The following is an 18,968-nucleotide window of genomic DNA, read 5'->3' on the forward strand; positions in this document are numbered from 1 at the left end:
TATTCAGAAGGCGTAGAACCAAAGGAGGATGAGCCTCGAACCATTCTGATCGGATGACCTTTCTCTGGCTTTCTGCAATGGCGCTCCAGACATTGGAGCACTTTTCCACATGCTGACCAGAGGAATGCTTTGTTCCTAACGAAGGATTGGCTTTTTGCGCTCGAACCAGAGGGCATCGGTAGAGTCCTGGGGTCGAGTGTCTGGTACGCCTAGCAATTTGGTGAAGCATGAACAAGCCCTCAGTGACGAATGCTCAATGCACTGATATCTTCAATGCTTCCAGAGCCATCTCCGGAAGTCGACATGTCCTTGGGCTCAACCTGGGTGGCTGAATCCTCACGCTCGCCCATTGCGCGCTGGATGAGCTTCGCCTTCGTAGCGGCGCCTTTGAGACGCTCGTCCACGTCATTGACAGCTTCTTCGGTATTACTCATATCCAGCGTGGCCGGATCAACAAGTTCAAGAAGCGTCTGGAGATTCCTGGCCAGTCGAGTGCTGTGTGGTGGGAGACTGGGCATGTCTTTGCAGATAGATGGATCAAGAGAAAGAGTATCCGTTGTGTTATCCGCCTGCGCTGCGGCGCCTTCGGACGACTTCAAGTCGAGTCTCTGTGCCCAGACTAATGCCTTGCCATACAAGCGGCCCATCTCGACGAACTTCTCGAAGCCTTTCTCAACGGCGAAAACGCTCCCTTCCGTATATCCGGTAGCGGCTCCATCCGCGATGCCCAGCTCATATCCCTCATTGTAGAATTGCTCCTCCAGATCAAGGAGACTGTCCAGAAGATTGTGCTCCATGGTGAATATAAGGGAGATAGAAGATATAATATCAAAAGTTGAAGAGTCTAATCGATAACCTTTTTTTTTTCTGATATGCGCGGGCATGTGACGAGATGCCCACTTTCTGATTTTCCCGCCTTTGCCCCTCCGACAAAGACATTCTCTCCTTCAACGCTACAAGATGACGGATCCCATATTGCCCAAAGCCGGCGAGCGCAATATCCTCGTGACGAGCGCTTTGCCCTACGTGAACAATGTTCCCCATCTGGGCAACGTCGTGGGCTCCGTGCTGAGTGCCGATGTCTTTGCTAGGTATGACTCAACCCCACACAGAATACAGCATTGCGCCAGGAAGCTAACAGTTACTCAACAGATATCACAAGGCCTGTGGCCGACGCACATTGTATATCTGCGGTACAGATGAATACGGAACCGCAACCGAGACTAAGGCGCTGGAGGAGAAGATGTCGCCAGAAGATCTGTGCGCCAAATACAACAAGATCCACCAAGACGTGTACGAATGGTTCAACATTGGCTTTGACCACTTCGGCCGCACACCAACACAGAAGCACACCGATATCTCGCAGTCGATTTTCAAGCGCCTGCACGAGAACGGCTACCTCGGTGAGCGCACCGCCGAACAGCCCTTCTGCGAGCAGCACGGCTCGTTCCTGGCTGATCGCTTCGTTGAGGGCGAATGCCCCCGCTGCCACTACGACGATGCCCGTGGAGACCAGTGCGACAAGTGCGGTCACCTCCTCGATCCCTTTGATCTCATCAACCCGCGCTGCAAGATCGACGGCGCTGCCCCCGTCCGTCGCGAGACGAAACACATCCACATCCTACTTGACAAGCTCCAACCCGAGATCGAGAAATGGGTCCACCCCGCTATTGAGAAGGGTAACTGGCCTAGGAATTCGCGCATTATCACCGAGTCCTGGTTGAAGGAGGGTCTGAAGGGCCGTGGTATCACCCGAGACTTGAAATGGGGTGTTCCCGTCCCGCTGGAGGGGTACGAGAACAAGGTTCTCTACGTGTGGTTTGAGGCTTGCATCGGCTACCCCTCGATCACGGCTAACTACACAGATGACTGGGAGAAGTGGTGGCGCAACCCGGAGGATGTGCAGTTGTGGCAGTTCTTGGGCAAGGACAACGTGCCCTTCCACAGCGTCATCTTCCCCGGTACGCAGATCGGCACGAAGGATAAGTGGACCATGCTCCACCACCTGAGCACGACCGAGTACCTCAACTATGAGGGCGGCAAGTTCAGTAAGTCGCGCGGCGTAGGTGTGTTCGGCACGAACGCCCGTGAAACCGGCGTCCCCGCCGACGTGTGGCGTTACTTCCTGCTGAAGAACCGCCCTGAGACTGGCGACACTCAGTTTGAGTGGGCCCCCCTTCGTGGACAGCAACAACGGCGAGCTCCTCGCCAAGCTAGGCAACCTCGTCAACCGTATCATCAAGCTCGTCACCGCCTCCTACGGCTCCGTCATTCCGGAATTCACCGTGCCCGAGACCTTCAACCCATTCCTGAGAGGAAGTCACCGAACACCTGCGCCAGTACCATGAAGATCTGGAAGGCGCACACCTGCGCGCCGGAGTGCAGACAGCCATGCGCATCGCCGAGGCGGGTAACGGGCTGATCCAAGCGAACCGACTCGACAACGCGCTGATTGCGAACGAGCCTGAGCGCGCCGCTGCCGTCGTGGGAACAGTACTTAACCTGATCCACCTGCTCTCCAGCGTGTTCTCGCCGTACATGCCTGCAACCTCGAAGTCGATTCTGGAGCAGTTGAACGCACCCTTCCTGTACCTCCCCAGTGTGGAAGAGCTCCAGTCCGGCTGGAAGCCTACTTCCCTGAAGGCGGGCCACAAGATCGGCAAGGCAGCTTACCTGTTCTCTCGTATTGATCCCAAGAAGGCGGATGAGTGGCGTGAGATGTTTGGTGGGTCGCAGGCCGACCGGAAGAAGAAGGAGGAGGAAGCTGCCAAGCTGGCTGCGAAGAAGGCTGCTGCCAAGGCCAAGAAGAAGGAGAAGAAGGAGAAGGGCCGTGCTGGCGCTCCTGAAGGTGGTGTTGAGGGGTCTGCTAAGGGTGGTGCGGAGAAGGTCTCCGTTACCACTGAGGGCAAGAATGATGAGGCTGTTGAGAAGGTCACTGATGGGGTGGCGCAGGTTACCCTGCCTACCTCGTAGATTATCAGGTCTTCAACAGGGTGATCTAGACGAGAAAAATAAGAAAATACATGCAAGGCGCGTTGTGGGGGCTTTCTTTTTATGATTCTCTATGAGATGTTGTGCATGGGTGAACGGGGATCATCTTCTGGGCATATTGAACTGGCTTGGGGAATTTTTCCTTTTTATAGGTATCATACGCATGGATGCAATGAAGGTGTTTTGTTTTTGATGGCCTGATAGGAGAGTACGTCTTGATATATGTCCCATCTACTTGTCCCTGCTCAGCTCTACGATCTATATCCCACAATTCAACTACATTTCCAAGGTTCTCGCAGAACCTTCCAAGAAAATAGCTAGGCTAGCAGAAAAGAAATCCCATTTGCACTTAATCAAAACACGCCGATATGGTAAAAAGTTTCATTACATGCTCGTTGTAGCGATGGGACTCGAAAGCGATTGGCGAAAAAAAAAATTCCCTCCATCCCATGCAAAAAAGAAAGAAAGCTCCCAAATCAACGCTTGCGCGTGTTCGGTCTGGGCTTTGTCTCATCCGGTCCGATAGGGTGCAGCATGACCTTGTTGACAGTCTGCTGGGTGTTGGCGGAGTAACCCTTGCTCCAGTCGTAGCTGACGGAGTAAGCGAAGATATTTCCATTACGGTTGAAAGCGGTGGTAGTGATAGGACCTCCGACAGCGGGGTAACCCTTGAGACGGTGCTTCGCATCCTTATCCCAGAAGTGGAAAGTACCATCGGAACCTGCAGTGCTGAAGGTACCATGAATGGGGTGGAAAGAGATAGCGTTAACGGAGTAGATATTGCAGACATCGCGGTTTGCAGGTGGGGTTTCACGGTGGCACTTGAAGGAGAAGTTCGAGGCGGAATCCTTCTCCTCGACGTACTGAATAGCGCAGCGACCCTCAACCGAGCCGACGGCGAAGCCCGAGGCATCTGAGAAGCAGCTGACTACCCGCGTCTGCCACTTGAGGGGTGATTGCATGGTCTTGTAGAACTTGGTGGGCTGGTCGAGGTTGATGATATTGATGTAACGGTCCGCGGTGCCGATGACGAGCAGCTTGTTCTTGACGTCCATGGTGTAGACACGCTCCTGGCACTCGACAGAGGCGATCGCGGTCGACTGGCGCAGATCCCAGTATTTGACCGTCTTGTCCCACGAGCCGGTGATCAGGAGTGGAGTTCCGCCCACGGAGGGATTGGGGATCATATGGCAGCTTCGAATGGGGGCATCGTGCGCGGCAACTTGGGTTGTGGTGCCTGAACTGAGATCGAGCATGCGGGCTGCCTTGTCGGCACCAGCTCCGACGACCTTGGTTCCATCCTGTAAGAGAGAGAAAAAAAGATGATGTTAGTTTCTGTGCATGGGACTTGGATTGTGAGGGGAAATATGTAGGGGGTGGTGAGAAGAGGTGGGAGCTTACTGGAGACCAGCAGCAGTTCAGAACTGGAGCTTCGTGCTCGAAGAGTGCCTTTCCTTCACTTTGTCCCTGGTCGTTGATTTCGTAGATGCGGACTTTCTTATCCCACGAGGCCACGGCGAGGTGCTCGCTGGTAGGCGAGAAGCGGAGATCGGAGATGCCATCCTCTGGAGGAGCGTTGAGGGCGACGTCCTTAGAAATGTCGCCGGTGGTATTTGTCTGGCCCGCCGAGGCCGACGACGCGCCGGCGCCGAAAAGTGACATTGGAAAGGGCGCGAGAGGTGTGATATGGTAAAGGGTATCGAGGGGGGTCTAAAAAGGATGTGAACCGAAAACAAGGGGAAAGCTGGATTCACAGCTGAGGAGTCATGTAGAAGAGGAAGAAAGTCGAGCTCAATGGAGAAAGGAAGAGTCAGAGAAGTCGATGGTAATTGTAGCTCGACAGAAAGCGATGCGCGATGCCGGCAGAAAATATATCTCACCGCCTTTATGTCTGTGGATTTTATACTTCAGTCGAGTGTTCTTCTTTATTATGTTCCAACCTTTGTATTTTGACTTGAATTACTTGAATTACTTTGGTATGCTTAGTATTTATATATATATGCTTGCCCAGGTGGTTTATTAGCAGGACTATTGCCATACCTAGCTGTGCAAGGTGCCATGAGTCATGACTACCAAGGCAGCATCGCCGGACTGCAGTTATCCGTTGGAAATCGGTTTGATAGACGATCTTAGTGGATGTAGCTTTACTCAATGGTCATATTCGAGGCACTCGGAGAGAGGTGACAACTGAGATGTACTCAATTTGACGATGGCTTTCTCAGCATCACGTCTAACTATACATCTGCAGAAACTTGATACCGAGTAATAAGTGGATTGATACAACTTTATATTCTCCTGTTTATGGCTTGTTCAGTCAAATTGTGAATATCCATGGATAAATTAGAAGTTAGCCAGTGTTAGGATTATGTCTTTCTACCTAGGAGATGCAGGTGTTGGATGATGTAATATGTGTTAATATCCTGAGGCATCAAATTTAGTCATTTAAGTCTACGGGTAAGAGTGGGATGAATAATGGTAATTGATAAAGAAAGGTTAATAAGTAACATTTGAAAGCATTGAGTTTTAATCTGAGCATTCATTTATAGTGGTCAGTTGGATGCATAGGTGGTATGATCATCAGGTGATGATCATATGTTAGTACATAAGTACTAATATATATATAATAGTACGTATAATAGTACACATAGTACATATATAAATACTAACATATTAATATAAGAATGATCTGCCCTAAAATAAAGTGGAGCAAATGCGGGGTGCAGCGCTAAGATTGGCTAAGATTGACGTTGATGTCAGTTATCCGGGGGAGGCCGGTATAGTATGTACGTAGATGGTAGAGGAGTAGAGAAGGATAGTAGTATAGTTAATATAGTAGTATAGTTAATAGTTAATAGTTAATAGTTAATAGATGTAATGGAATAGAAATAAATAACTAGAACAGTGAACAGTGAACAAGGTAAAGGTGGTGAAACACAAGGTACCTCCTTGTTATAGACAAATACCATACAAACCAAAGTCACACATCAATGACCAGGGCACCCCCTCTCACCACAACCTTGGTCACCTGCCCTCCTTCCCCTCTCTTCTCTTCCATCTCCTGATCTTCTCCCTGATTCATCTCTTCCTCATCTCATCTTGATTCTTGATTCCATCTCAATCTTGATACAACTTCTGCAACCATGTCTGTTCCTTTAACCAAAGTCGATTCTGCCATCGCTGGCTTGTCCATATCTGATGAGAAGCCCGAGACCACCGAGAAGGAGGTCAAGGCCAAGTCCCACAGACGGACCTCCTCAACGGCAGAAGGTGTCTGGAACATCAAGGACCTTGGTAAGTACTCAAGTACTCATCAAACTCAATGGAGGGAGCTATACTGACTCTAACTCAGAAGAGCAAAAGATGGACATTACCCTACCAATTGAAACACAGAAGACTGGATGGTAATCTCATCTCACTTCCTCACACATCGATGAGTCCCACTGACCTCTACCCAGGAAACTCAACACCTCCCCCTCAACAATCGAGGACAAGGATATCCTCAAAATGTTCCTCGTCAATCCACCGGTCAAGAAGATTGACCTACACTTCCCCCTTGGCCTAGAAGTCACCGCTCGGAATCTCAAGGGCGTCACAGTCAAGGACGCATTAGATGCCATCTACAAACAGTTCAAGAAGAAGGTCAGTGATCCTGCAGTATAGACCACAAGAGAGTCCATGATGACTGACGTGACCCCGCTAGGCGGATGACGAACTTGACAAACCCTACCTCGCTGGCTTCGAGTGGGACAAGGAAGACTGCTGGACTCGGTTGATCGTGCACCAGAAGAAGGAGGGTGCACCACAGCCTAGCAAGAAGTCCAAGAAGAAGTCCAAGGACGAGGCATAGATTGGCATTGTTCCATCAGCCCGGGTGTTTCATGATATGAGCATGAACACAGACAATTGTCCCCGGATGCCCTCTCCAATTTTTTCGGCCCTTATCCCTTCACTTACCAATCATCATAATGGATGTTCTTACCGGGGACTATTGACTCCCCTCAATCTGCAATACGCTATTTGACTTTTTTTATGTTCTGTTTTTCCACAGTCCCGTTCGGCTGCTCTATGTTCACTGCGTTTCCAATGTAGAAACAAGGATTAGGAGGGCGCGAGGGAGATTTCGTATTCTGATTTTGTGTCTATCTTACTGCTCTTTTATCAGTCGTTTCTGTCTGGCCCGGCTTTATGTATCTACCCTGGGTGGACCGGTATGTGCCGTTCACTCCTTTCAACCCCTAGTGGAGATTAAATCAAGTAGTTCCGGCTATATTCTCTATATTTTTCCAATGTAGATGTTGTATGGGAGATGTCAGGTAGAAAACCAAGTTTGGACAATTCAAGCCCAGGTGGACTTGCCAAGTCACGCTATACCTCGACATCCACAACTTCATATTGTACATGGGCATACTATAGATCCATGAGAAGACAAGATATCTATCCCCTACACAGACGCTAATCCCAAAGCGAACCCCAAGACTTCCGCCCCCTCAAAAAAGCCTCATCCGAGTACTTCGGCGTCATCCCCAGCCTAGTATACGCCGCTTTGATGTTATTCACAACATCACAGTCCAGACTCGGAGTATCATAACGCAGACCGCTGAACATCTCTCCCAGATGAGTATAAAACACCAAATCCAGATCCCGGACTCCAAAGAGCTCCAAATCCGCTTGAACCTGTTTAGGGAGGAATTCCTGTCCCCAGACCATCTCTGTCGCGGAATATTCATCTTGATCCCACCTGTCACCGAAGACGAGTGCTTCGAAGACAATATCCATTCGCAGGCCACCGGCTGGTTCTTTTTGGTCGTCCTTGGGAGGAGTTACAACTGTCAGCTAGGGGTTCTTGCAGGAGGCATATGATGCACGGATGTATGTAAACAAATAGAAAACTCATTATGTAGATACCGGTAACTACGTGTGTATATTATGTAAATAAGTAGAGCTAGACACTCACCAACGCCTCATAAATATACAAATGCTGCCCGCCATGCCCGACATTACTCCTTAGCAGCGACATCGTATACACGGGCGGCTGCTGGACCAGCATACGGCGCCAGCTGGCTTCTGGTCTGATGTATGCGTCCCATTTCTGCGGGTTCTTGACCATGTCGAAGGTGGTGAATGTGACCTTGGAGGTGGGGTTTTCATTTGTAGTATCGGTATCGGGATCATTCTTCTTACTGGTATACTCGAACTGGTCGAAGATGGACGGGAAGGTCTCTGCTAGTAGTGGGTTCTGGGTCTTTGGCTTATTCAATGCATGGTCGAGGGGTCGGAAGAATAGGGCCCATTGGATGCGCGGGGGAGGAATTGATGAAATGGGACCAGCTGTGGCAGATTCGGGTTGCTTTTGTCAGGAGGGTGCGGGTGTCAAGATTGAGGAGGATCAGTTCGAAGATTTCAGGGATGGAGAGGGCGTGGGATTGAGCTGGGGTTGGGCTGGGGGCCATTCTGGCTAAGGAGAAGAAGATGAGCTGTTGAAACACAGCCTGGGAGGGTTTAGGGGCTCTCTTTGTTGCCTGGGCACAATTGAGCCTCACCACATGTACACGTGATGGTTTTATCTTGGCGGATTATTTGGATTATTTGGAATTTGGATGTGTTAGGTGAGAGCATTTGATAATTATGTAGAGATGGATGTATAATCGAGTATATACAGTGCTTGTAAAGAGGAAGAATAAATCAACTTCTCATCGAGGACGACCCGCACTCCCAAAGAGAACCAAGACAATCTCGTCAAGAATCGTGAAAACGAGATGGGTATTAAGATGCTGATTGTTCAGCGTGGCAAAGATGCGGCGGGCAGCAGCCTGCGCATTAGCTCTGCCGACAACATTACCCGCCAGATCCGGGATGAGGGTAGCCAAGACCACAGTGGCCTCGGCACGACTATTGAGACGCTCTGCAGCCGAACGAGAAGGGGCTTTTCGGAGTACGCCGCCGGGCCAGAGGGTATCTCGAGCGAGAGAAATGTACTTGAGAAGTGAATCATCCTGTACCAGGCCGCGCGCTCCGTCGCGGACCTTGCGCTCTATTGTCCCGCCAAGGAGCTGGTGCAAGACAACAACAACGGCACGGCCGCGCAGCCAGTTGTTGCCGCGGTTCAGCTCGAAGGCTTCGAGGAAGAGATCGCAGATGGGCTTGATGAAGGGCTCGAGCTCGCGGTCTTCGAAGGCATTTAGTTCCGCTTCGGCTTCGGCGGCTGTGACGGCGTCTTCGGTTGCGAGGCTGGACTCTGGTATCGCGCTGCTGGCTTGCTGGGTGGCGGCTGATATGAGATTTTGGCCTGCGGTAGATAGCTGGTCTCAGGACGCCGAAGTTGCCGAGGAAGTCATCCATGCCATCTGCGACGGAGTTGTAGATACGGGTGACAAGGTCTTTGGTTTCACCTTCGTTGTCGCGGGCATTTTCCTTGCGGGGCAGGATGGCACGCTGGGATAGGAATGCACGTAGATCGCGGCTGCGACAGACCTCCGGCAGGAGGAGGAGTTTCTGCAGATAGGCTTCGAGAGCGAGTCGCCGCTTGTGAAGGAACTCTTTCTGTAACTTCATGACGACGCGTCGCCGGGGGAATTCCAAGTGCCGCACGGAGGGGTAGCGTTGGCGCAGCTTTTGGTGTAGATCATGGAACTCGCTGTATCGTCGCGCAACGACCCACGATGCAGCAGGCATTTGCTCGCCCGCATTTCTTTGAACCTCCACAACGTCTAAATAACTAGTTAGCTTGGAACAAACGACACATTCGAAACTTCTCTTACACATAGCGAATTCGCGGCCATCATCCTCTTCTTTCCCTACGACAATAGACTTGATGCTAACGGTCGATCGCCCGAACAAGCTGTTATCGCTTTCCTGGAGAATGTACTGTTGCCGCTGCATTTCCTTGCGATGCATTTCGCGCTGGATGCTAGCCTTGGACTTGCGCAGGATTCTCAATTCCGCGGTGTTGTTTGTCAGTTCGGCTTTACGTGTCAATGCTTGGACCACGGCGTCCTGGGCTGCAAGCTTGTCGATATCCACCGAGAGCGCCTCAATCGCTTCCGTTCAGACCTCAAGTCACCCGGTGCAGCTTCATGCACTTCATCTGCGGAGTCTTTTTCATCCACGTCGTCTGGTTCTTCGTATTCATCTTCGATGAATTTCTGTTGATCCGGAAATAAGTCGTCATCAAACACACCAAGTCGGGACGCATGATCAACCAGACCAAGCGATGCGATGCTTTTCTTAGTTCTTTCATTCCGGTTGTCAACCTGGGGGATTTCGGACGAGCTGCGCGACGAGAGAACCGGACGCTCCGGCCCAAACAGACCGGCAGCATCTCCTTTGAGGTCTTCGATTCTTCCATTTTTCGGCTCATTGGTAATGATATCATTAAGCGCTGCCTCCATCGTCTTGAGGACTTGGCTTTGGCTCTGGCTAGCATCGTTCTCGCCATTCTGGGAATCCTTACCCAAGCTATGGGTGGACGTGGCAAGATTGTCGGTGTCATAGTCGTCATCAAAAAGATGAGCAGATCGTTCTGAATCGACTGATCGTCGTGGTGAATCGTCATCATCAAATAATTTTCCCATGCCCCGCACATCGCCAGACGAGACAGCGGCCCGTCGAAGGTCTTTGTTTGGTCTCGATCCCGGTTGGGAGCTCGTTCGTGACAACAAAGGCGGGAGAGGTCGCCTCTCGGGAGCTTCAAAAGTGACTGCAATGGGGGAGGGTTGACGAACTGGCGCCTGGGCAGCAGATGCTTCATCTGACGCAAGATACTTCCAGTATAGATCAGACTCCTTGAACTTGGGATAGTAAGTATCTTGGAGATGCTCTAAAATGGCAGACTGGGTTGTTAAAACCACCATTCGCGCTTTTCGGTATTGTTCCGGGGTGGCACGCTTTCCTGCACTCAGGAATGTCTTGACTGCCCGGCGAGACTCTTCAGAGACCTTCAGTTCTGGCTTTGAGAGATATGTTTCACTGATCAGAGCTAGGTCGTTTCGGTCTGCTGGCTTCCATGCTAATGAAGTAGGCGCTGCCTCATCTCCAAAGTCATCTTCAAGTGGGTTGCGGAACCCATCTACAACAACCCAGAATTGAACAAGAGACATCAGCTTTTGGCGATCCATGAACTCCATGAAATAAGAGAGTCCAGATGCGCTGTGCATCACGTCAACCAGGGACGATTCATGCGTTTTAGATGGGATCTCAGGTCGAAGGTCTAGTGCTGGTGGCACATGGGAATCTTCGCCAGGCTTCGCGAGTTTAGCCACTTTCTGATCAAGAACACGTTTTCCTGTTTCCAGACGCTTCAGGTAGACCTGATCCTGGCCCTCGACCACACTCTCTTGCTTCAATTGACTGGAAACGAGGGCACGAAACCGACGGGCATCGGAGAGGTTATTACATTTCCTGATTGCCCTCACAAAGCGCTCAAAGGCTCGCTCTGAATCGGTTGCTGACAGTCGTGGAAATGGTTGCCCACGCTTGGACTTAGGTGTAGGTGACGCATGTTGGTCCAAAGCGGCGCGCAGTTTGCGTACAGTCTTCCGATCATGCAAAGCTGTGCGGCCATATGCTTCCATCAATTGGTTCCATGTGTCTGGGTCTGATAATGCAGTGACTATCGGAATAAGCACAGCGCATGAGATGATTTCTCGAATCAGAACAGACACAATTCGACTGTTTAGCACGCTTTCCGGGAATAGCTGGGGTAAAAGTCCAACCGCTAGCTTGCGTAGGTAGTCCTGTTGAACAGCCTTTTGATCGGACGCAGAGGTTGCAACAGCGGGATGTAAACGTCCATCACGGTATTTGTTTGCAATGGCCAGATCAAGCTCTCCAGACTCGGTCACATTTCGATTGAGATTGCGCCCCCGGACAGAACGCTCGGCAATGTCAAATTCCTTGAGGTGTGATGTTACAATAGGAAAGATCCGTGATACGATTAGCGAGACCATGTCCTCCGCAACCAACCTATCCCGGAGGTTCTCAAGGGCGACACGAATCGTTCGATCAACCTCATTGGCAAATATTGGGTTCGGACTGATACTGCGATACCACGAGGAAATAAAGTCTCGGGTAATGAAAGATAGAAGTTCGTCGATTCCTTCCGATACGACAAAGGACTGAGGATACAGTGGCCGGGGCCGGTATCGCGTGCTCCGACGGACATTCACCACTTCCTTTCGCCATTGGTTGGGTTTTATGAAAGCCACTGAAACGTTCTTGGTGTTGGCTTTGTCATTCTGATGCCGGATTGTCAATGTGATAAGTCCTAAAAGGCCAACAGAAGATAGGACGGCACCCAGCGTCACGGCACATCCTGGATACCGGAGGATCGGCAGCCAGCGAACCACAAGCCCCCAAGCGATGAATACGCCGACGCCCGCCAAAACTAGGTCGCGGCGACTGAGGGCCATTCTCCGCACACTTGTGTCAGAGCTCCACGGCTCATAACCATCACTCCCAGGAACTTGGGAGCAAACAGCTCGGCATAGTATTATGGTCGGGGTCTATCTGGCCTGATTGGCGGGGAAGCTTTCGTTTGTATGGAGCGCCCTGGGATGAAGTTGATGCCTGGTGGGTTTAAAGGGCCTAGGGGTTAGAAGAGCTAAAGACGTGCATCTCAAATGCAAGGGCAGTATCAAAAAGAGAAGCCAAGCAAAGAGTCGAGAAAGACACGATCCCGTGACCACGGGACCCGTGAACGTCATTTTTGTTTACTTAAGCTGTTTAATCCGGGGCCAACGGTCAACTTCGTCTTTCCCTCTTCTTCTTCCACTTCCTTTTCCTATTCCTCTTCTCTTCACTTTCCTGGTTTAACGATTTTTGCGCCATGGCCTCTCTTACAGATTTTGTCGATTTTTCTTCTAAGCCTTTACTATGTGAGTTGGTCTCTCTACAGGATCTCAACAATTTGCATGTGATTGACCCCAACAGGGTCCGCCGCGACTATTGCTTTTAACCCAATTTTCTGGAAGTGAGTACTCCATATCCGTCGTGATAGATAAAATTACAATGGCAATCATTTATTTTATGATAAATAGCTAATCTGAGCTCTCTAGCATTGTTGCCCGCGCAGGTTCGCTGATTCCACTCGAGTACTGTTGCGTTCGACCTTGGCTAACCGGTGAACAGAGTACCGCAACCACTTCTTGACTCGCCTCTTTGGAGGCGCATACAATGGCTGCTACTTCCTAGCATTCACCATCTTCTCCCTTGGAATTCTCCGTGACCATCTCTACCAACTCGCTCTAGCTGACCAGCCCTTCTACGCACCTGTCCACCAACCGATCGTTGGAGGTGTCTTGTTTGCTATCGGTTCGGTCCTGGTTCTCTCCAGCATGTGGGCTCTTGGTGTGACCGGTACCTACCTTGGCGACTACTTTGGTATTCTCATGGACGCTCCCGTCACTGGGTTCCCTTTCAACGTGACCGGCTCGCCGATGTACTGGGGTAGCACCTTGAACTTCCTCGGTGTTGCACTTTACCAGGGCAAGGTTGCTGGCATTCTTTTGACCGCCCAGGTCTTTGTCCTGTACTGGTTCGCTCTTGGCTGGGAAGAGTAAGTAGTCATTTTTGAAGCTTTCCTAGAACCAAACTGACTGTCTCTAGCCCCTTCACTGCTGAGATCTACGCCAAGCGTGAGCGTGAGCGCGCCAAGAAGCAGGGCGGCAAGAAGCAGTAAACGCCATGAGTGTATACCAGGATTGGCTGGGACATTCAACATCCGCAATCCGCACATCGAAAGAGAGGCTGCGAGAGAGGCCAGGTTGCTCAGACAACTTGACACCCAAAAGTCTGGGGCTGCCCATGACAATATTTCCAGCACACGGATGCATCCGAATCTTCAACGATGCTGGACCTGTAGACGATAGATCTTTGCCTTGTCCTTGATACTGGACAAGGCCCCCACTGTGATTTCCCTTACGCGACTACCAAAGATATAATCTAATCAACCCATCGCGCCAAAACTGCAGTACGACTGTGAATCAGTAGACCTTTGTTGCTTATTTGTGACTGCCGAGGATGTATAAGGAGGTTTGGAAGTGCTTGTCTGTTTGACTGCAATGGGTGAGATATTCTACAGACAAAAGGATGCCCCAGACAATCAAATAAAGGGGATTTGAGGCTTAACATTCTACACTTATGTTCTATCTCTTATACACTATGCTTCTACCATGGGGAATAGCAGAATAGCAAGCTGGTGACCACTGAACAACAATCTAAGTATGTTCATGAAGACTATTCAATGTTGAGACTGATTATCTGCCTGATGCTTGGTTTGTCAAGCTCTATTAAGTGCTACCTAGGTATACAACTGCATAGACTAACTTTTGTTTGTAGTGAATCAATTCTTTCTTTACTCTCCTATTTCAAGTTTAAGACCATATATTACCCGAGTCAATGAGCTTTACACGTCAACTGGTATTCACACAAGCATCCAACAGGGCATGTGCCTTGTTGAGAGGATATGGGCTCAGTCGTCAGACTGTTATGCTACAGCCTGGTGCCTTCGCTTGATTTCGGTCTATACTCATCCCTCAATGTGACTATACAATGCCCCAGGGAAGAGAAGACCGGTTTGAATAGAGATGGGGTGTCTTCCATTTTTCCAAACCGTATATCAGGTACGTTTTACTCTCCCTCTCACCTCCCGGGTCATCAACCTGAGTCAATACCTTGAGACCCCAAACATAAAACTTCAGCGAAAATCAAGCAAAGAGCAGTGCAACTGCCAGACTTTCGCCAACTTTGGTCCCTCGGGCTCACTACCATTGCCATATGTACCATCTGATGCATGGCTGGCTCAACCTTCCAAGGTTCTTGCACCTGCTCCCAGGTGATGAGTAAGTGAGGACCTAATGAGAACTCCCTTGACGAGATATCATATATCATTGAACTCCAGCAGAAAGAACCTAGTCAGATGCCACGAAGCAAAGCATGGCTACAGTCATCGATTTGAGCCTACCACCTAAGGACCCGAAGTTTGGCGACCGAGATAGTCAATCAAGAGCCAATTCAAACCAAACCTGAGTTCCAACGCGCCAAATGCGCTATGCGTGACCTTCTTTGGCCCCTTGGGGTGGACTAACCCAAGAAACTACCCGTGGACGACACCTCGCCCTATGACAAAGCCTGGACTGATAAAGCTCGTCAGGAACCAATAGTCTTTGCTGGCCTTCAGCTTTCTAAGATGGGAGGGAAATCTTCACGAGGATCATAATGGGTTGTTTGCATTGTGCTTTGGATTTGCCTGTGATGGTCCCAGCACGTCGACTACAGCATCACAAGCTCAGTAACCTCGCCCTGCTTAGCAGGAGAGACTCCAGTGATTTCCCCAGAGATGCAAGAAATAATTTTGAGAATCAGGTTGGGTGTGTTTGCCCTGCGCTGTGAATTCGACTGCGATGACCCCAAATCGGCGCCGGCTACGGACTAGCCGTGCGGAATAAAAGGCGAGCCATCATGTTGGAACTACTGCTAGGCCTTTTTCTTACTTCCACTGCGGGTTTGTCCATCAGTGCCAGATATCCTGGGCATTGGCTGGGATGGACCAACCTAAGAATCACTGGTGAGAACCATGATGAACTCGCCTTGCTGAGCCAGATAGCAGGGCCACCCTGGACGAACACTCTCGATGGGAACGGAGTTCAGAAACAGAAGGGGTGGAATCATGGAAACACGCAATCAGGGAGCACAGAGAAACCACTTCGAACGTTCAGGGTGATCTTTTAAAGACGTGCGCTCCAGCCCTATCAATCGAGGCTGGGGTGTTTAGTGTTACCGTGACCGCCAAAAAAGAAGTGGAAAATGGCAGAGCAAGGAGGCAGAAAACAAGAAGGGAAAAGGAAACCAGACAAACCCCATGTGGATCTACGACTGAGGAGATGAAGATACCCACAGCAGAAGAAACGCATCCAAGACTCGGGAACAGACCATTTAGCATGTTCAGCATCTACTTTCCGTAGTAGGTGAATCCAAAGAACCTTCGAATGTAAAAGCACTTGGCAGGCCCATGGTCTCACCGTATACCTAGGTATATGCTGAGAAGACTCGGCTAATCTTGTCGAGCCCATGAACCTGAACAAGAACCGTGCCGAAATCTCCAGGAACCAGTAAGCCACTGACCTATGGAAGGCCCAGGTCTAAACTGAAGACCTGGGAATAGACTCAGATGAGACTGTGATAACCACAACTTGCCATACCCAGACAGACATTGACAGCTTGCGCACCGAGTCTCCAAGGTATGGAAGTCCTGGATGATGAGAAACAAAGTCGCCGAAACACAGAAAGTCGGAATTTGACCGTCAATGTGACATCAACCGAAACCCCTTCCCCATAGAGGACATTGCTCGGCTATGCCAGGGGAAGAAATACAGATACCTGCCGGAATTGTGGCAGTGAGTATCAATGCCGCACCGATGCCCAAATGCCAAATTGTCTGCAGCTGCAGAGGCGTGGTGGTTATGACCTCAAGGCTGTCATAGGCACGCAGGACGAGGCTCAGACCAAGGAACAAACCTACGATACTGATTCCGAGATTGAGGGCGAGGACAAGAAGAATGCCAATGATAAGAGGCAAAGGCAAAATCAAGATAGTGGCACGTGGACAATCTCACCATGCACGCATTGTCTGTTCCCCAAGTGGACTTGCGTGCCCTACTGGGATGGCCAATGGACATTCCAGTTGTTATTTTTCTACATGGATTAATTGAAGATTTCTTGTTAAACCCATAAAAAGTAACCAAAACCATGTTTATTATAGAACTGAGGGTATATACCGACGCCACATGAATCAAAGAGCCCAGAGAGACAGACAGAGACAGAGACAGGGTAGTATGTAGGGTTCATATCACAAGAGACCAGGACATGACAACCAGAAGGCCCAAGATCAAAGAGAGGAAGCAAAGAAGAAAAGCACTGCCAACAGCTACCTTTCACTGCCGCCTTCCCCTTCCCCTCTTCCCCTGTGTTCGACTCTCATCAACAGTCTCAACCTCATCCTCATCAGTCCCCTTCTTCAAGTCCTCACCCTCAGCAAGTCCCCACTTCTCACGATCATACCAGTCCTCACCATCACTCATCTCGCCAACATGTCCCTCGGCCTTACACCACTCCAGAACATCAGCTTTCATGCGGCAAGATCTATTCAGTGAATCGAGCATGTGCTCGACCCCACGCACCGTCTCTTCCTGCTTCTGGATATACGACCAGAGCAGGCGGCGGGTTTCCTCAGCTTCGGCGGCGGGAAGGCCGAAGTTTGGATCAGGGCGGATGTTGTCTGGGACGAGGAAGAGGGGGTGCGGGGTTGGGAGTGGGAATGCTGTCTCGGAGAGTGGGGAGCCGTTCTCATTTTCGTTTGGGTTGACTGCGTTGGCTTGCGCACGCGTTGTCATTCGCCGTGGTGGTTCTGGTGAGGAGCCGTCGTGCATTTCGAGGTCTTGTTCTGTGTCGTCATTGAGTTCCGTTGTGTCGACGGGATCGGCATCTTTCGTTGTGTCCATGTCCTGTTTCCCCTTGAGGGGTGGGTTTATGCTCGCCCCAGCTTCGGCGTCATCGTGTTTGCTGTCCTGGGCAGGGGTCGAGGTGTTAGGGTGAGGTGGAAGGTCTTTGACGGTGGCATCGGTCTCTTCTGATTTAAGCTGCAGGCCATTCTTGGCGGTTTCGGCCTCTGCTGGGACATCGGCCATTTCCACGTCATTCTGCGTTGAACTAGTCTGGGCTTTTGTCCCGTTCTGTGTCGGCTTGGAGTCCTGGGTGGCTGTTGATGCAGATACCTTTTGTGCCACGTCCTGCGGGCCATTGAGATCTCTGTTGGTGGACGGAGTACCAGTCCCACTTGTACCTTGCCCAGCATATACGCTCGGGTCAGTACTGGCAAGCCTGGGGTCGAAGATCAAGTGATCATTAGGCGTCTCGAGCGCACCGCACGGCATCCAACTGCTATCACCGAGGAATTGCCTATGCAAGCTCCTAGCGCGCCAGAGCAAAGCCCGTTCCTGACGGAGCTTGTGTTCGACCGCTGATGTCATTTTCTCCAGGGCTTGCGATGTGTATGCTTGGGACATAGAAGGATGGGTGGGGAGTTCGGAAGGATGCTTCAGGGGACACAGAAGAGCTAGAAAGGAGAAGCAACAGATCAGTCATGAGGCTACGGACAGCATTGAAAGTGTAAAAAGAAAGACTTACTCTCGAGCGCAATACCAGAGAACGGGTTCTCTTCAGCAGCCGCAGCATCGGCCTCGGAATCTTCATCATCCTCATCCAGCTCGTCTCCCTCTGAATCATAGCGAACCGGGTTCGGCTGAAGAATGTAACGAGTGTAACCAGCGTGATCGACTCTCTAATCGCCGTTCAAAAGTCAGTTTCCATAAAATCCCCACAGCGCCCAAGTCCCGGAATCGGCAAACCACGCACCTGCTTGTAGTAATCCTCGGCGTTGATGTAGCCCAGTGCACCCTCGCTCACATACTTAGCATTAGCATGCATTTTGTTCCCCCGGTTCGTCGGCGCCATGATGGGGTCGTCCGGGCCATTCTCTGGCGAAGAAAGATGTCAGAAAACCATTATGCTTGCAAAGACAGACGGGAACCTACCTTCACGCTCTCTGCGCAGAGCCCGCTTCATGCCGGTGATGGTATCGGCGATCAACGCCGCTTGCGCCGCCATAATTACGGTGTCGGCAACGAGGCTGTCGGGTCAGGCAAGTTGTGTTGCGCGTGAGAGGGGATTCTCAGGCAAACGGGGCGTGGGAACGGATTCCCGAGGAGGGGGGAAGTAACAGGCTGGATATTTCGGTGCTGGGGCCTCAATTATAGCTGCAGATACTGCGGGATCAAGGGAAGTGATCTGTAATGTCTTTGACTGACTGTGATGAAGCTCTCTGACGGCGAGACATACGGAAGACCGATCGCCGCTAGCCTCATTAGGATATCCAGGTTATGTGATAAGGGCTGGACACGTGACGTACCCTCATCTATATGTAC

General features: G+C 50.6%; 8 protein-coding genes across 8 annotated transcripts; 4 read left to right on the top strand and 4 right to left on the bottom strand.

Annotated features, from left to right (window-relative positions):
- Positions 1-239: 239 nt before the first annotated feature.
- Positions 240-797, bottom strand: N7519_000152 (Yae1 family protein; the record flags this gene model as incomplete). Its single annotated transcript, XM_057286931.1, has 1 exon — positions 240-797. One exon carries the CDS (start codon positions 795-797, stop codon positions 240-242), a length of 558 nt encoding a protein of 185 aa, XP_057153014.1.
- Positions 798-960: 163 nt separating this feature from the next.
- Positions 961-2,973, top strand: N7519_000153 (methionine--tRNA ligase MES1; the record flags this gene model as incomplete). Its single annotated transcript, XM_057286932.1, has 3 exons — positions 961-1,091; positions 1,153-2,267; positions 2,321-2,973. 3 exons carry the CDS (start codon positions 961-963, stop codon positions 2,971-2,973), a joined length of 1,899 nt encoding a protein of 632 aa, XP_057153015.1.
- Positions 2,974-3,467: 494 nt separating this feature from the next.
- sonA (putative nuclear pore complex protein (SonA)) lies at positions 3,468-4,653 on the bottom strand (the record flags this gene model as incomplete). The annotated part of the gene is made up of 2 exons (XM_057286933.1): positions 3,468-4,292; positions 4,393-4,653. 2 exons carry the CDS (start codon positions 4,651-4,653, stop codon positions 3,468-3,470), a joined length of 1,086 nt encoding a protein of 361 aa, XP_057153016.1.
- Positions 4,654-6,131: 1,478 nt separating this feature from the next.
- N7519_000155 (uncharacterized protein) lies at positions 6,132-6,851 on the top strand (the record flags this gene model as incomplete). Its single annotated transcript, XM_057286934.1, has 4 exons — positions 6,132-6,282; positions 6,341-6,392; positions 6,447-6,630; positions 6,692-6,851. The coding sequence occupies 4 exons, from the start codon at positions 6,132-6,134 to the stop codon at positions 6,836-6,838; spliced, it is 534 nt and encodes a 177-aa protein (XP_057153017.1). The 3' UTR covers positions 6,839-6,851.
- Positions 6,852-7,443: 592 nt separating this feature from the next.
- On the bottom strand, positions 7,444-12,398 carry rgsC (putative intermediate filament protein (Mdm1); the record flags this gene model as incomplete). Its single annotated transcript, XM_057286935.1, has 6 exons — positions 7,444-7,800; positions 7,946-8,319; positions 8,696-9,248; positions 9,304-9,698; positions 9,750-9,989; positions 10,052-12,398. The coding sequence occupies 6 exons, from the start codon at positions 12,396-12,398 to the stop codon at positions 7,444-7,446; spliced, it is 4,266 nt and encodes a 1,421-aa protein (XP_057153018.1).
- Positions 12,399-12,802: 404 nt separating this feature from the next.
- On the top strand, positions 12,803-13,710 carry N7519_000157 (bifunctional phosphatidyl-N-methylethanolamine N-methyltransferase/phosphatidyl-N-dimethylethanolamine N-methyltransferase). The gene is made up of 5 exons (XM_057286936.1): positions 12,803-12,863; positions 12,919-12,958; positions 13,044-13,060; positions 13,117-13,543; positions 13,594-13,710. Exons 1-5 carry the CDS (start codon positions 12,815-12,817, stop codon positions 13,664-13,666), a joined length of 606 nt encoding a protein of 201 aa, XP_057153019.1. The 5' UTR covers positions 12,803-12,814; the 3' UTR covers positions 13,667-13,710.
- Positions 13,711-16,411: 2,701 nt separating this feature from the next.
- N7519_000158 (uncharacterized protein) lies at positions 16,412-16,693 on the top strand (the record flags this gene model as incomplete). The annotated part of the gene is made up of 1 exon (XM_057286937.1): positions 16,412-16,693. One exon carries the CDS (start codon positions 16,412-16,414, stop codon positions 16,691-16,693), a length of 282 nt encoding a protein of 93 aa, XP_057153020.1.
- A 226-nt stretch (positions 16,694-16,919) lies between these two features.
- N7519_000159 (RXT2 domain-containing protein) lies at positions 16,920-18,651 on the bottom strand (the record flags this gene model as incomplete). Its single annotated transcript, XM_057286938.1, has 4 exons — positions 16,920-18,100; positions 18,172-18,325; positions 18,400-18,521; positions 18,579-18,651. 4 exons carry the CDS (start codon positions 18,649-18,651, stop codon positions 16,920-16,922), a joined length of 1,530 nt encoding a protein of 509 aa, XP_057153021.1.
- Positions 18,652-18,968: the final 317 nt, after the last annotated feature.

The sequence above is a fragment of the Penicillium mononematosum genome (genome assembly GCF_028829835.1).
Source record: "Penicillium mononematosum strain IBT 11891 chromosome Unknown utg000001l:1.0-4488741.0:1.0-4491989.0, whole genome shotgun sequence".
Classification (NCBI taxonomy): domain Eukaryota; kingdom Fungi; phylum Ascomycota; class Eurotiomycetes; order Eurotiales; family Aspergillaceae; genus Penicillium; species Penicillium mononematosum.